The 15,657-nt window shown below is 54.0% G+C and overlaps 1 protein-coding gene across 4 annotated transcripts; it reads left to right on the top strand.

Moving 5' to 3' along the window:
• TBC1D13 (TBC1 domain family member 13) lies at nt 1-15,645 on the top strand. Of its 4 annotated transcripts, XM_032634679.1 has the most exons (13): nt 1-151; nt 1,263-1,336; nt 2,955-2,995; nt 3,598-3,659; nt 3,814-3,913; nt 4,769-4,851; nt 6,606-6,765; nt 9,653-9,703; nt 9,797-9,863; nt 10,376-10,539; nt 11,473-11,633; nt 11,828-11,885; nt 13,018-15,645. In XM_032634679.1, exons 1-13 carry the CDS (start codon nt 129-131, stop codon nt 13,081-13,083), a joined length of 1,110 nt encoding a protein of 369 aa, XP_032490570.1. In that variant the 5' UTR covers nt 1-128; the 3' UTR covers nt 13,084-15,645. The 4 variants fall into 4 exon arrangements, 3 of the variants coding, with proteins under 3 accessions (XP_032490570.1, XP_032490569.1, XP_032490568.1); XM_032634678.1 differs by having other exon boundaries at nt 2-151; nt 9,653-9,863; XM_032634677.1 differs by lacking the exon at nt 1-151 and adding an exon at nt 214-275 and having other exon boundaries at nt 9,653-9,863.
• Nucleotides 15,646-15,657: the final 12 nt, after the last annotated feature.

Below are 15,657 nucleotides of genomic sequence, written 5' to 3'. Positions count from 1 at the left end.
AGCGGAGCAGAACGCGCGCGCCTGAGGCTGAGTTTCCGGTCGGAGGCCTTTGCCCAGCGCCCCGCGTCCCTGAGGGGCGGCGGCGCTGGCGGCGGCGGAGGCAGCGGGGGGATCCGGAAGTCAACACCATGTCGAGTCTGCACAAGAGCCGGTAAGGGGCCATTGGGGCAGACCAGCCAGGCCGCTCCTGGCCAGGTTGCCCATTCTGACCTGCGGAGGGGGCGCGCGGATGCGGCCATGAACCGAGACACCCCCCGCCCTGCCCCTGGCAGAAGGTTTTGGGCGCCTACTTTCCAACCTCTTTGCTGTGGGCCTGAGGGGGGCACGGAGCGTGGACACCTCTCCTGCCCCTCGGTGTCGCCCCTTTTCTCGCTTTCTGTCTCTTCCTCACCCTGGATCCCTTCCCCTGGTGTCTTCCCCTTCCAGGGCCTCGATGCCCGATCTCACCCCCACCTCCCGTCCTTTTTTCCCTTGTTAACCCTTTGCCCCAGTACCTTAGTCTATCCAGATGCTCCCCGTCCCACGTGTCCTTTTCTTACTAGAAATGCTAGAAAACCTGGATTCTCCAGTTTGTTCTCTCCTCAGGCCAAATCCTGCAGCGTTGGCTAATTTTGCTCTCTCTTCAGTTTTCCTCCAGGACTTGTTTTTTTTTTTTAGTTTAATTTTATTTACTTTTTATACATCAGGTTCTTATTAGTTATCTGTTTTATATATTAGTGTATGTATGTCAATCCCAATCACCCAATTCATCCCCCTCCCCACCCCCCGGTGGAGCAGGACTTGTTTTTTAAACCTTTTGTCCTTGCCTGCGGGCAGGCCCAGAGGTCTTCTAATGGTTATACATTTGAGCTTGGAATGCTGATTACACAGGTCCTCATCTACAGATCAAATTACTCCTGATTCCTAGGGTTTTTTGAGTTCAGATAGCAGCAGTGTGTTGGACCTGGCCAGCAGGAAGTGCCCAGTAAATGCCAGCTTACTAAATATTAGAATGTGTCTAATTTCATGGTGCTCATATGAGAACCTCTAGACAAGAATATCTCTACGTTTCTGGGCTTAGAGGAAAAAGTGATCTCTAGTTCTCCAAAGCTGCCTTTGGCCAGGTTTTGCTTGAGCTTTGCACATCTGTATGTCCCGAAGGGGAGGGAGGAACAGGTTGGAGACTGGTGGTGTAAGGGAGCTGTGGGCTTTAGGAGTGGTCGCTAAGCCTGTCATCTTGGGGTTTGGTTGTGCCTCATTTGCCTCCCCCTCCCTCCTTCTAGGATTGCAGATTTCCAGGATGTCCTGAAGGAGCCCACGATTGCCTTGGAAAAGCTTCAGGAACTCAGTTTTAGTGGTAAGAGGCAACTCTCCATTTTCAGGGTTTTCCTAGAGCAGCGTTGTGACTAAGATGGAGGGGAGGGTGCCCAAGGCCACACCTGGCCGGTTCTGGGGGCCAGCCTGCCTTTTGGGGCCATCTCCAGCTTCTGTGGAGCTGAACAACCAGTGACTACCCTGAGCTTGGAGGGGGTTCCTGGAGCAGTGGCCACAATTAGCATGCCTGTAGGCCTTAGACAGGGTGCTTATGGGCCTATAAATGATGCTGATTGCTTCCTGAGAGTAACTGGAGGGCGGAGGGGAGACTTCGTGAGCTGAGGTCAGGTCTTTCCTCATTCCTCAGCAAGCTTCCTGTCTTGTAGAATTTGGTTAGCTACAGAGTGGTTCCTGGTTCTATCCCTGGCTTAGAATCAAAGCTAACTCAGGCAACAGTGAACTTTGGTTAATGGTAAGATTCCAGCCTTGAGACACTCACTTTAAGGAGCTGAATCCCAGCAGCTTTTGACTTTGCCCTCCGTGGCCTGTTAACTTCGCAACACAGAGGCTTTTGCTTGTCTTTAAAAATACCCTAAGGTGTTCTGGGTAGCTTCTTGTGACTGCTCTGCCCTTGTAACTTTGTCAGCAAGTAATGCTTGAGTTGCCCCCCTTCATCCCCATGCAGATTCTGAGGTGGGGGTATTAGCTCCTGTTCACGGTACTGGGGAGACGGTAGCAACAGCTGCTTTAGTGAGGTTCATGATAGTATTTCAGGAGAAGTTTGTCTTTCTGTTCAGGAGTGATATTTAGGCCCTGAAGATCTTTTTTTTATTATTTTTAAAAATATCTTTATTGGAGTATAATTGCTTTACAGTGGTGTGTTAGTTTCTGCTTTATAACATGGCCCTGAAGATCTTGAGGGGTTCTGGCATCTGTGCTGAGCTGAAGAATCTGCCAGACCCCAGGGGTTGCAGCCTGCTGAGGTGGGCTCTAGAGTCAGACAGACCTGTGTGTGAGTCCTTGATTCCTCTAACTTTACAGATGAGTTTCTTTATCTGTAAGATGGGGACAATAATGCTGATCTTCCCTACTTACTAGGGCTATAATGAGGATTAAGTGAAACAATGTCCGTAAAGCCCAAAACACTTAGCATTCATAGCTTTGTTTATATTCCACAGATACTTATGGACTACCTGTTGTGGGCCATGCCCTGGGCTAGGTACTGGGACTGTAAGACAAATTTGGTCCTCGTCTTTCTGGGGCTTACCCAGTAGTAGGGGTTAAAGGTGTTAAATAAATATACAAATCACATTATACGATCCCATTTGTGGTGGATGTTGTGAAGGAAATGCAATGGAGTTATTATTGTTTATGTCAAGGGACCTGACTTTGTTTGGGAAGAGATGGTGGTTGGTAAAGGCTGCTCTGAGGAAGAAATATCAAGGGTGAGAAGGTGTTATCCTCCAAAGAACATTCCAGATGGGCCATGGAGAGAGAGTACACACAGGATTAGCATCTAGTCTAGTGATCTTTCTGGCAGAAAACCATCCTTGAAGAAGTAGTTCTTGCCCACTCCATTCCCTGCCGACTGGCTCCGAGGTGGAGGACTGGGGGGTTCTGGGACTCTGCGGGGGCGTGACCTTTGCCTGCTATGTCCACAGGCATCCCCTGTGAGGGCGGACTGCGGTGCCTCTGCTGGAAGGTGGGTGTGCCTGGGTTGGAGCTTCTGCTCTGCTGAGAGTCCCTGGGTTCCTGCATGGGCTGCCCCCACCTCTGGCCCCTTCTTCCTGTTCTCTGTCTTTCCTTGCTTGTCCCAGGAAGCTCTTCTGGGAAGTTCTGTGTTTTCTGTTTCTCTTGGCGTCCCCTCCAGGATCCCCTTGGGGATGGAACACTTTGTAATGCCAGCGAAGCCCTCTGCTTCCTGGTCCAGACAGCTCAATGGTAGTGATGCTTATTGGGACAAAAAAAGGCTGCGCTTCGCCTAAAGCCTTTTGCTGAGGTGGGAGCAGAACCCCGGTGTCCTGGTTTCCAACCCCTTTGAGCACAGAGTTTTATTATCGTTTGGAAGAGTCTGTGTGAGGAAATGCAGTAGAAAGGGCTGGCTCAGGATGAAGGTGGGGGAAGCCAGTGGGGAGAAAAGGGGAGGCTGCCCCCAGCCCATGCCTGTGTTCCTGGGTTTTATTTAGCCCATCTTGCTGTCTCCGGGGTTTATCAGACATTTTCTTTGAGGCCTCTCAGCCTCCATCTACTTCCAGGGTTGGGCTGGGGGGCTCGCCAGAGCTTTGCTCTTCTCTCTCTCTGCAGATTCTCTTGAACTACCTCCCCTTGGAGAGAGCGTCATGGACCTCCATCCTGGCCAAGCAGAGGTGAGACCCTGACAAAGGCGGGTGATGGGAGGCCCTTTGTATCAGACAGAGCAGGTGGTGTGAGCCCGGCCCACTTCCTGTTGCTGCTGCTGCGCTCCGGGCTCCCTGGGTGAGACCTTTGGGGATCATCCCTCTCTCCTCTTCTCTCCTACAGGGAGCTGTATTCTCAGTTCCTGAGGGAAATGATCATCCAGCCTGGCATCGCCAAGGCCAACATGGGTGTATCCAGGGAGGATGTGACCTTTGAGGACCATGTGAGTAGGGGTCCGCAGTGGGGACCGAGGCTGCAGAGTGGGGAGAGGTGTGGGCTTTGGAATGGACTAGGTCCCTCATGCCAGAGGCCAGGTGCAGCTGCTCTTGGTCCCCTCTGGCCCTCCCAGTACCTCATTTCTGCATTTAGCTCCTCAGCCCCTGAAGGCTGTTGTCTCTCCCTGTTCTCCGCAGCTCTGGGCCCAGTCGGGACTGTAAGCAATGACTGGGATCACAGGAGCGTGTGTGTGCAGCGCTGAGCCAGGTCCTCCACGTGCATTGTCTCCTTTCCTCCTCAGTCCCCTTCCTCGAGGAAGGTTCTGTGATATTATAGTTGAAGGGAGTTAGAGCCGGGTCAGCGGGAGGATAAACTGCCTTTGTGTGGCCTGGAGGAAGCCTCGTTCCAGCCACAAATACCGAGCTCCTCCCTGGTGCTTTGCAGTCGGGAAGTGGAGATGGATTGGACCCAGGCCGACTGGAATTGGCAACTCAAAGTAGTAATGAGTTAGATTCAAAGAGACCTAATGATACAATATTCATTCATTCAGCAGGCAAGTGTTCAGTGAGCACCTGTTACAGGCAGCATTCTAGAGCTACAGACAGGAAAGCCAGAGTCCTTGCTGCGCAGGGAGGTACTCAGAGCGGACTACGGGGCTCGGCTGCCGGGTGTGGAGTGTGATCGTGCTTTGGGAGGCTGCACGAGGCCTGTGCTGCCCCCCAGCTAGCTCACAGGCTGTCTCAGCGACAGCTGCGTCTCTGCTGGGAATGCTGGTTCGGAGGCACTGCTCAGGCCCCCAGACTGGTATCTGTCCCTGGGCTTCTAGCCGGCCGAGGACAGAGCAGCTCGTTTTCCCTGACAGCCACTCAACCCTAACCCCGACAGCCGATGGAACACGTACTTCAAGGACAACGAGGTGCTGCTGCAGATCGACAAAGATGTCCGGTGAGCCGGCCCCTGGGGCTTCTGGGGGATTTCCAGTTCTTCTGCCCTGTCCCTTCCCAGCCCAGGCCCGCAGGGGCGTGTTTGAGGAACTGCTGGTGAGTTGTCCTGGTAGCTGAGTCCAGGCCCTAGTGATAGCAGGCCTGGGCTGGGGCTGGCGGTGCGGTGAGTGCCCTGAGTGCCCGGCTCTCCTCTCTCCCTGCCTTAGTTTCAGTTGTAGCCCTGGCGTCTGTGGATTCATCTCTTCCTTCCTTCAGCAAATATTGAGACCCCGCTACATGGCAGGCTCAACGGCAGGCTGGGCGTTGAACGCGGAATAGACAGACATGGCCCCTCTCCTTAAGGAACCTAGAAGCTGGCAGGGAGGACGGGAAGACGGATGTTCAACAAAACAGATGTTCCGTGTCACTAAAGTTTGTGGAGAATGCTCTGAAGGCAGAGTTCAGGGTGCTTCAGGGCACCCTGAGGTCGAGAAGCCTCGCCTGAGGCGGCAGCTGAGATGAGAGGAGCGGGCACCTTGGGGCAGGAAGGAGGGGAGGGGAGGGGAGGGCCCTGTGGTGCTGGGCAAGGAGCTGCTGTGGGAGGCCCTGCGAGCCTGCAGAGCTTGGCTGTCCGAGGAGCAGTGCGAAGGCCTGTGTGCCTGCGGCCACACTGGAGGCAAGCAGGGGTCGGACCACCGCTCCATCCCAGGGGTGTGGGTCAGGCGCGCAAAGGTTTTAAGCACGGGAGCGACAGGGTCAGAAGTGTGTTTTTTTAAAACTGTGAGCTACGCTGTGTGCGTGTGCATGCCGCTCCTCCTGGTGGAGAAGTGTGGAGACGCTGGCTGTGCTGTCCTGTTGGGTGGGCGAGTCTGGCGGTGGGTGACTCTCCCACAGGGCTGGGTGAGGAGCCGGCAGGCCTGTCTGCAGTGGACCCAGTGCTTAGAGCTTGGGTTCTGAGTCTGCCCGCCTGCTTTCAGTTCTGCCTTCACCGTTTGTGTTTGCAGCCCCTCGCCACCTGGGGCTGCTCCTCTCCTGTGCTCATTGTGCCCGCAGTGGGACCCAACCCTGGGCGGCTCAGCCAGGGGGCAGAACAGGCTCTTGCCTCCTTCCTTCTCAGTTTGGAGCCTCTACTCACCAGGTGTTTAATAGCCCCATTTAAGTCAGGAACCACATCTTGAGCCCAGTTCTGGGGAAACAGGTTCTTACCCTGGTAGTGATTATAGCACGTTGTTCAGTGTTTATAGAGGGCAAGTTCGCAATGTGCTCTGTATAAGATCTTTGGAAAATGTGCGTGTACTGCAGTACATATATTTTAAAAACTTGATCACGATCTAGAGCCTGTCTCCCAACTTGCTTTTTTCTCTTGCTCTGTCTTGAGCATCTCCTATGTCAGCTGTGTAACATTCTGTTGTATAATGTGTGGCTTAACGGAACCTCTTTTACCATTTTAAGCCACAATGCAGTTAATACGTTTTTACATATGAGATATTGTTGACATGCAAAGACGTTTGTTTTAAGAGAAGAGTTAAGACCCTAAGGACACTTAAAAATACATATGCGTGTGTGTGTGTCTATTTGCAAATACACGTAAGATATATGGGTATGTATACATATACTGTGACTATATTGCTTTTGAAATAAAATGTTATTAATTTAAAAACACGCACACACATACAAGAGGCTTTGGGGATGCTGGGGCATCTGGCAGCAGGGTGCTGGTGGGATGCCTAAAAATTCCACGCTGAGTAACAGTCCTCTCCTGTTCCGTCTTGACAGAAGGCTGTGCCCAGACATATCCTTCTTCCAGAGGGCCACCGAGTACCCCTGCCTCCTCATCCTGGATCCGCAGAATGAGTTCGAGACCCTTCGTAAGCGGGTGGAACAGACGACACTGAAATCCCAGACGGTGGCCCGGAACCGGAGCGGGGTCACAAATGTGAGAGGCAACCTGGCAACCCCAGGGACGCCCCGTGATGGCCTTTTCCTTCCTGCTTCTCTTGGACTTGTGGCCACGGGCCATCAGACCCCTGACCATCTGCCCCGAGAGTTACCCAAAGCAGCCTTGGTCCTGCCCGGTCCCCCTCCAGGCTCTCTCTGAAAGTCAGGCATCAAAGGCTGGTGTAATGGGTGTGGGGGAGGGCCCTGCTGTGCTGTGAAGGAGCCACACTTCTGGTCTGTGGTGTAGACGGCGCTTGGAAAAGTAACTACCAGTGTGATGAGAAGGTGCGGTGGGAACAGTGATGGGGGGAGCCGACCTGGTCTGGGCATCAGGGAAGACTTCCCTGAGGAAGTGACATTTAAGCTGAGGCTCCAAGGATGAAGAGGAAAGAGACTTCCAGGTGGAGAGGATGGCATGTGTGGACGTCCTCAGGCCGGAGAGAGCTGGGTGTGTTCAAGGAAGGGAGTCCAGCATGAGGTGGGGCGGGGGGGGGGGGGGTTCGGTGGGGAGGGCTGCCGGAGGATGCTGGAGAGATGAGTGGTGGTGAGGCCAGCGGGGCCTTTATCCTGAGGGCTGGGGACCCCTGCACCATTCTAAGAGCAGGGATGTGATTTAAGTCTGCCTTTATACAAGATTTGACTGGCGGGGATAGGAATGGAGGTGGAGAGGCCGCCTGGGAGGCAGCTGAGGTGTCCAGGCAACAGGGGGTGGGGGTGGGGGCTGGGGGCTGGGGTGGAGTGGGGAGGGGTGTGAGAGACCTAGGAGAAAAGAATGGTAGGTCTTGTGCTGGCCGGGTGATGCCGAGTGTTTGAACCTCGGTCTTCTAGCAGGTTCCTGTGGTTCTGAGAAGCTGCTTGTAGCTAAACAAATATGTTGTCTTGTTCCTTAATTCACACCTACTGCTTTGGCACCTGGAGCTTTGACTTGTTCCTCACAATTTTTCGCTGTCTTCCAACAATGGAAAAATCCTCTGTAACCTCCAACAAGTTAAGCTCGTTTCCCCCAAGTGGAGTGACCGGTCAGGGCTTTGTGTTTCCAGGAGAGCAGCCGTTTTCCACCACAGGGGTGACGGGGCCGTTCTGGCTGATCCCCGGGTGCCACGTGCTCACGACAGCTGGGTGTGTCAGGAGGTGCCACGTGCTTGGCTAAGTGGCCCCGTGGCTGGGTTGGTGGCCCTGCTGCTTGGCTGCTGTTCTAGCTGCCTGGCAAGATGGGGACCCGGCTTCTGTCATGCATTTTACTACAGTAATTGGTGGCTGAGAACTGATTTTAGGTTTGGACCTGGTCCTGGTGATAGAGAACCGGACCGCAAGCTCCATCGCTAGACCTCTGGACCAGTGGCTGGGCAGTTTTGAGTTTAAGCAGACTGTTTGATCCTGGGCAACTAACACCAGACTCACCTTGCTGGGCCTCCGCCTCTTCTTCTGTAAACTGGGTGTAATTATTTCCGCCCTGTCTGGCTTTTGAATTGCCCAGAGGGTGAAATGAGGTCATGGCTGTGCAGATTCCTGGAAAGCAGTGGGCACTCTCTGAGGCCTGGGCCTCGGGTTCTAGAGTGAGCTGGTCTGGGCTCACTTTAGTGCGAGACGTCTGATGAGTGGCCTAACATTTCTGAGCCTGTTTCCTCATCTTGAAAATGATGTTGAGAGAGTATTCTAGGCCGTTCAGGGCATTAAACAGGAAGGCTTGTGGAGCTCTGTTCTGCAATAGAACACTCTGGGTAAACATTAGTGATGTGTGTGTCTGTGTGTGCACACGTACACGCATATGTATATGTGTATACGTGTGTATATATAGTGGAAAAGGGAGTTTCCTGTTTTCAGGACCCTGGGCTTCCAGGACAGTTTCATACTCTGTCCCTGCATGGGTGTGCCTGTGGCTCTCATACAGTTAATCCCAGGCACCTGAACCTTTACGAAGCTCCCAGGGGATCCTGATGTTGGGGACCTCGGCTCTATTGCATGAGTTTTCAGCGGGGATCATCTCTTCATTCATCTCCCAACTTTTTCTTATGAAAATTTTGGAACATTCAGAAAAGTTGAAAGAAGAGTACAATGCACACCTATATACTTTCCACCTAAATCCAACAGTTGTTAACCTTTGGCCATGTTTGTGTGTGTGTCATACATAGACAGACGTCCTGACCCTTTGCCTCCAAGTACTTCAGCAGGCATCCCGTGAGAATAAGGACATCCTCCTTACCATTGTCTCATCTACGGAGATTAACCATAATCCATAACAAGACCTCACATCCAGTCCAGGATCGGGTGTCCTCTGTCGTACCAAGAATATTTTGGTTGTTTGAAATCCAGACCAGCCCCTCTTCAGGGTTCATGCGTTGCGTTAGGATGTTACGTTTCTTTAGTCTCTTCATCTGGAGCATGCCTCCACCCCCGCTTCCTCAACATTGGACTTTTTTGAAGAGTCTTAACCAGTTGTCTGTTTTTGATATACTTTTATATTTTTTTTAAGTTTTTTTTAATTGAAGTATAACTTACAATAAATGCACAAATCTTAGGTATACAACTAGATGGACTTTTTCTTATGTGTACACCCGTGTAACTGCCAACCAGATCAAGACACGGAACATTCCCATCATCCAGAAAGTTCCCTCACGCCCCTTCCTAGTCAGTACGCCTTCCCTCAGAGGTAAGCACCATCTGACCTGTATCACCATAAATTAGATTGCAGCCCAGCTGGCTTGTAGAGCGTTGCACATTCTGGATTTGTCCGCTTGCTCCCGGTGGTGTTGGACGCCTTCCTCTGTGCCCTGGGTTGCCCATGAGATGGAAGTTAGGTTTCGGCTTGTGGGTGAACATATCCGGTGAGAACATACTGTCGGTAGTGCCACCCACCTTAACGGGCTGCTCCTCTTCTCCCCCAGATGAGTTCCCCGCACAAGAACGCGGCGCCCTCAACCGTGAACGAGTATCAGGTGCTGCCCAACGGCTGTGAGGCCCACTGGGAGGTGGTGGAGCGGATTCTGTTCATCTACGCCAAGCTCAACCCTGGCATCGCTTACGTGCAGGGCATGAATGAGATCGTGGGGCCCCTGTACTACACCTTTGCCACCGACCCCAACAGCGAGTGGAAGGGTAGATAAACGGGCTCCAGGCTAATGGGCTTTATTGTGTCTAGCTGTGCAGCTCACTTTCCTCCTTTGGGCCTTCATTTTCTTGTCGGATAAGCGGGTTGGCCTGGATCATCTCAGATCTTTTCTGGCTTGAACTTTCTAGAATGTTAGATGTTTACTGACCACTTGCTATCTGTAACTGAATTTCTGGTAGAGGAGATGAGCTGTATATACAGGAAGCTGAACGATAGAAAGGATTTAAGTAAATCACAATTTGAAAAAATGTCAGCAGAAGAGTATGTAATCAGTCGCTGAGCTGGTGTACAGCATTGTCAGGTGTGAGAAGAAAGAAGTGATGTCCTTAGTCGGGGGTGGAGAGTGGCCACGGACAGAGGAGGGGCGCAGCCTGACCAAGGTGGGGTGACTTGGTGAGGCTCAGAGGGGAGGGGTGTCTCGCGTAGCTGAGCGGTGGGGTGGGACACGGGAGGGTGCCAGTTCTCTCACGGCTGCCCTCACCCTGCCCGTCTCTCCCAGAGCACGCTGAGGCGGACACCTTTTTCTGCTTCACCAACCTCATGGCTGAGATCCGGGACAACTTCATCAAGAGCCTTGACGACTCACAGTGTGGCATCACCTACAAGATGGAAAAGGTGTACTCCACCCTGAAGGATAAGGACATGGAGCTCTACCTGAAACTGGTGAGGACCCCCAGCACCACACGGGCCAGGGCAGACAGAAGGGGGCAGAGGACGGCAGGCTCCTGAGCATCCCAGGCCCAGGGTGAGGACTGGCTGGAGCCTGGGGCTTGGACGTGGCTGCTGCTGCCAGGGAGTGCTGAGCCGGGTGCCGAGGTGGGGCCGGGGGACCTGGGCAGCAGGTGGTGGGAGCCTAGCGAGCTGGGGGTGGGGGAGGTGGATGCAGTGCCCCGTGTGCCAGGCGCGGTGCGGGGCCTTGACTGTGTGCTGTTAGTCCTCTAAGAAAGGAAGTATGAACTTCATTTTTAAAAATTAGTGGAGTGGCATTCCATGTTTATTTCAGGAAACAGTTCAGTAAAAAGGATATTTACTTATAAACAAAACAAGTTTCATGAACAAGAAGATATATATATAAACATATCTTTTTAAGCAAATATGGAATCACATCTTGCTGTTTTGTAACACGCTTTTTCGGTCAATAGTGTTTGCTGTGGCTGACCAGAGGGCTCGTCTCCATTGGGAATAATTGCCTTGCAGGGTTGCCGTGTGGAGTAAATAAGTGAGATATTTACCATGTTAAGCACAAGGCCAGACACGTAATGAGTGCCCAATAATGGTTTCTCTGTCCATAAATCCAGAGTTATAATCTGTGTAGTGTATTTATTAATCTAAGGAGCTGATATAAAAGTTCGGGTATCTGGCTTCTCTCAAAAAACCATCAGACGATCTGACAGCATTGGCTGGCAGCAAGCAGGAGCTGCCCCTTGCACTGAGCGAGGCTCCCTAGGCAGCTCCGTGCCATCCCCGCCCCAGCGTGCCTGGCGCTTACGCCTGGCCTGTTGCTTATATGAATTCATGTCTAACAGGTTGCATGGTGTTCCGTGGCAACCAGCCAACACGGATTCTTGCACCCACCCTGCACCTCTGTCTCCCCAGCAAGAGCAGAATATCAAGCCCCAGTTCTTCGCCTTCCGCTGGCTGACACTGCTGCTGTCCCAGGAGTTCTTGCTGCCTGATGTCATCCGGATCTGGGACTCCCTGTTTGCCGACAACAGCCGCTTTGATTTCCTCCTTCTGGTCTGCTGCGCCATGCTTATGTGAGTGTGGCCGCGAGCAGGGGGCGGGCGGGGCCTGCTCTTGAGAGGCTGGTGAGAGCTGCTGGGATTCTCAGGCGAGCATCAGACCAAACTTGCTGCGGGTGCGGTGGGGCGGCAGGAGTGGGAAGGGGCCCGGCGGGCCTGCACTCAGAGTGGCCCAGGGGCCCAGCACTTTTGTTGCTTGTTTTTCTTAGACTGATCCGCGAGCACTTGCTGGAAGGGGACTTTACGGTAAACATGCGGCTCCTGCAGGTAATGGAGTTTGGAGGGGCAGGCTCAGTCTTCAGCCATGAGACAGACACTTAGCAGGCGGCCGCCCCACGCCAGCTGCTGTGATAGGCTGCGTCAGGATCAGGAGAGGGTAGCAGGGCTTGAGTCCAGACCCCTGAGGCAGGTCTGTGTTTGGATCTGGGTTAAATCTGGCTTTGCCACTGACCTTGAGTGTGGTGTGGCCTTGAGTGAATGACTTGGCTTCTCTGAACCAAGCTGGTTCAGAGAAGCCAAGTCATTCACTCAAGGCTGTGACTTATTACCTAGTATGTGGTAATAATGCCCGTTGGTAATCGTGCTCAGACCAGGGGAAGGAAAGCGTGGGCCTTAGTGGTTAAGAACATGGGCTTGAGGGCTTCCCTGGTGGCGCAGTGGTTGGGAGTCCGCCTGCTGATGCAGGGGACGTGGGTTCGTGCCCCGGTCCAGGAAGATCCCGCGTGCCGCAGAGCGGCTGGGCCCGTGAGCCATGGCGGCTGGGCCTGCGCGTCCGGAGCCTGTGCTCCGCAGCGGGAGAGGCCACAGTAGTGAGAGGCCCGTGTACCGCAAAAAAAAAAAAAGAACATGGGCTTGAGAGTCAGACGATTTTGGGTTCACATCTTTGTTCTCCCGTGCTAGTCATGTGACCTAAGCTATGTGGCAGCCTCTCTAGGCCATAATTTCTTTGCCAACGCCTGGCCTGAGGTTGGTTTTCAATAAACTTCATTGACTAGATCTATAAAACGGGCCGATTCACAGTAAGCCCTCATTGGGCTGTTGAGGTGACCCAGTGAGCTAGTACATGGACAGTGTCCGGCCCTATTCCAGGCTCACTGTCAGTGGAGGTCAGGGTTCGATGGCAGGAGTGGGGAGAGGTGAAGCAGGTGGTCCTTGTCCTAGGGAAGGGGCTGTGAGACATTTTGGGTGGTGACTAGTTGGGTTGGTTAAGTTAACTGCTGCAGTGGGTGTAGTATAGCTCCATGCAAGGTTTGGGCAGACTGGGCCTATCCTGTGCTCCCTATCCCTTAGGCCTGGGGTCCAGCATGGTGACAGGTCTACTGGAGAGGGCTGGGGGCAGCAGAGGTGGTGAAGGGTGAGCTGAATTCTCAAGCATACTGTTGGCCTTTCCCCTGCCCAGGATTACCCCATCACAGACGTCTGCCAGATCCTACAGAAAGCCAAGGAACTCCAAGACTCCCAGTAGCCTGGCGGCAAGAGGCCCAGGTTTGGGAGAGAAGCCACCGCCGACGCCTGTGCCCTGGCTTCTGGGACGTGCAGGAGCCCGTGGGGTCCCAGCCAGCGGGGCCGCTGCAGGATCAGCCCGCTCCAGGCCTCTCACCCTGGTCGCTCCCACCGGGGGCCCGCTGGGCCCTGTTCTTCCCAACCACCGAGCCCTGGCTCCTCCCCCCACTCCACCCCTTCAACCCTGGACCCTTGGCCCAGGCTGCTGAGCAGGGCAGGAGCTTGTGAGGTGGTGTCCTGGGGCTGGGGCAGATGCGGGCTCTGCGGGCAGGCAGGGGCCCCTCCCTGCCTCTGCTCTGCTTCTCTCTTCCTGCTCTCCTGCTCTGTCTTCTGGGCGCTGGTTGGGGAGGTGCTTGGCAGATGAGCCAGAAACCACTTCTGGAGGTTGGTGCTTGGCCTTCTCCACAGGGAAGGTGACACCGTGAAGGAGCTAAGAGGCTGCCAGGCCCAGGTCTCACCCTCTGTCTCTGCCACAGAGTGTTTGTGTGTGTGTGTGTGTGTGTGTGTGTGTAGTTGTGGGTTGCTGTGTATGTCTTCTAATCCCCCTCGCGTGTGCTTCTCTTTCGTCTGTGTGTGTTTTCATGTGTATGGAGGGAGGTGACTCCCTCTTGGTCTTTGCTTCTCCTTGTCTGTCTCTGCCTCCGTCTCCCTCTCTCTCCTTCCACCTCTTTCACTGAGGGTGTGTGGCTGTCACTCTGTCCGCCCCTCTCTCCGTTGCTCACTCTCTCCCCTCTCTTGGGGTTGCCTTATCCCCCGCCTCTCCCCCACCCTCCTCGCTATGCCCAAGAACCCTGGAGACAGAATGAAGAGTCTGGCTGAGCCAGGCTCCTGGAAGTCAGCCTTGACCTTCGCAGCCTGTTCCCATCTCCCAGCTCTAGGCTCCCAGGGCCCCCAGTCCACAGTGCCTCACTCGAGGGCCCTGAACCCTTGCCCCACCACAGGATTCTTGGAAACCCAGAGTTGCTGAGAATTAATAGCCCATGAAGCTTTGAGCCTCACCCACCTGCCCAGGGAGGGAGTGGGGAGGTGAGGGAGAGCTGGGTCTTCCAGAGGTTCCCCCAAAGGTCCTTCTCTCCCAAAAGAAAAAGGACATTAAGGTTGGGATCCAGGTACTTCTAAGGTGTAGTCGTTCCCATGGCTTCCAGGTGCCGGCCCAGGGCAGGCGAGTCCCATAAAGGGCGGTGGGATCAAAGGGAGTCTCTCTGGGCCAGGCGTGGCCAAGCTCAAAGGCCTGGGTCCTGTCAGGGCCAGGAGAGCCATGTCTCCCTCAGGCAGGGGAGCTGAAGGAGGTGCAGGCCCTTCTCCGGTCACCTGCCGGGCTGCTCCCAGGATGTGGGGCCCATGCCTACCGAGTAGGAGCCGCCGGCTCCTCCCAGGCTGGGCTGTGGGACTAGTGGGCCTATTCTGACCAAGGCCCTCCCTCCTTTTGTGAGGAGGCAGCTGGTTTGCATCTGGAAGGCTGGGTAACGTAGCACGTAGCACGGGTCCTCTTCGTCTCCCCAGACTGGCCAGCAGGGACCCTCAGGCCCCCCGGAAACATCCTTAGCCTGACAGCCAGGACTTGTGGCTATGGGCCGGGGACAGCTTTCCCAAGGAGGCGCCTTTCCAGGCTGTCCATTGGATGCTTCTAGGACTCCATGCACTTGCCTTTTTCCTCCTCCTCTCCCAGCACAGTATTTGGGAGGTTTTTACTATTTATTCAGACTCCTGGTTATTTATTGCAGGTTGGCAAGTGCTTGATTTGGGGATGAAGGGTAGGGCTCGAATGGTGGAAACCAGCTGGAGTCATGGTCTTCCTGACTTTCCAAGGTCAGTCAACATCCTCTCCACCTGCTTCTGGGACCTTCCTTGTTTTCCAGCAGGTCCTGCCTGGGAGGGCCCTGAGCTCTGTAATAGAACTGGGTGTAAGGGAGACAAGAGAGTTGGTATCCTTGCCAGCCTCCAAGACACTGGCATGGGGTAGAAACGCTGCTTCCCAGCAGCCTGGCTCACCCTCTTCCCAGAACTTGTCAGCTGGTGGTTCAGTCACAACTTGATCCCTTCACAGCCTGTCGCTTGGGCCACAGCCTGGGTCCCAGCAGACACTGCCCAGGACACCTGATGCATTGCCTCTTGCCTGTCCCTCTACCTTCCCTCCTGGGACCATACTAGAATCACTGCATTTCATTTGCCTCAGTGGCAGACCTGGGTCCAGTGCCCTCTCCTTGACCTTGTGATGAACGTCAAAAGAGCACAGGGACCACGTCCAGGTTAGACTGAGCTCGCCAATGGGAGGACCTGCCCTTGGCAATTCTCCCTCCCCAGACTCTCAAGGGAGGTCCCCAGAGAGCTAGAGACCCCAGGCTTCCTGCGTGGGAAGCTGCCCCCAGGACTTAGGACGCTTAGAGAATGGGCTGTATGAATTCAGCAGGTCTCATTCCAAGGGTCAGAATGTTAAGTCTGCTTTTGTTTTTTCATCTGTTTCGTTCTTTGAATCAGTGCTGTTGATGACAAGTTGTCTTTAATAAATCATGTGTTCTTTGCAGTGGGCATTGGT

Source organism: Phocoena sinus, chromosome 6 (genome assembly GCF_008692025.1).
Source record: "Phocoena sinus isolate mPhoSin1 chromosome 6, mPhoSin1.pri, whole genome shotgun sequence".
Taxonomy (NCBI): Eukaryota; Metazoa; Chordata; class Mammalia; order Artiodactyla; family Phocoenidae; genus Phocoena; species Phocoena sinus.
Note: the sequence above shows the minus strand (reverse complement) of the source record. Positions and strands in the feature narration are given on the sequence as shown.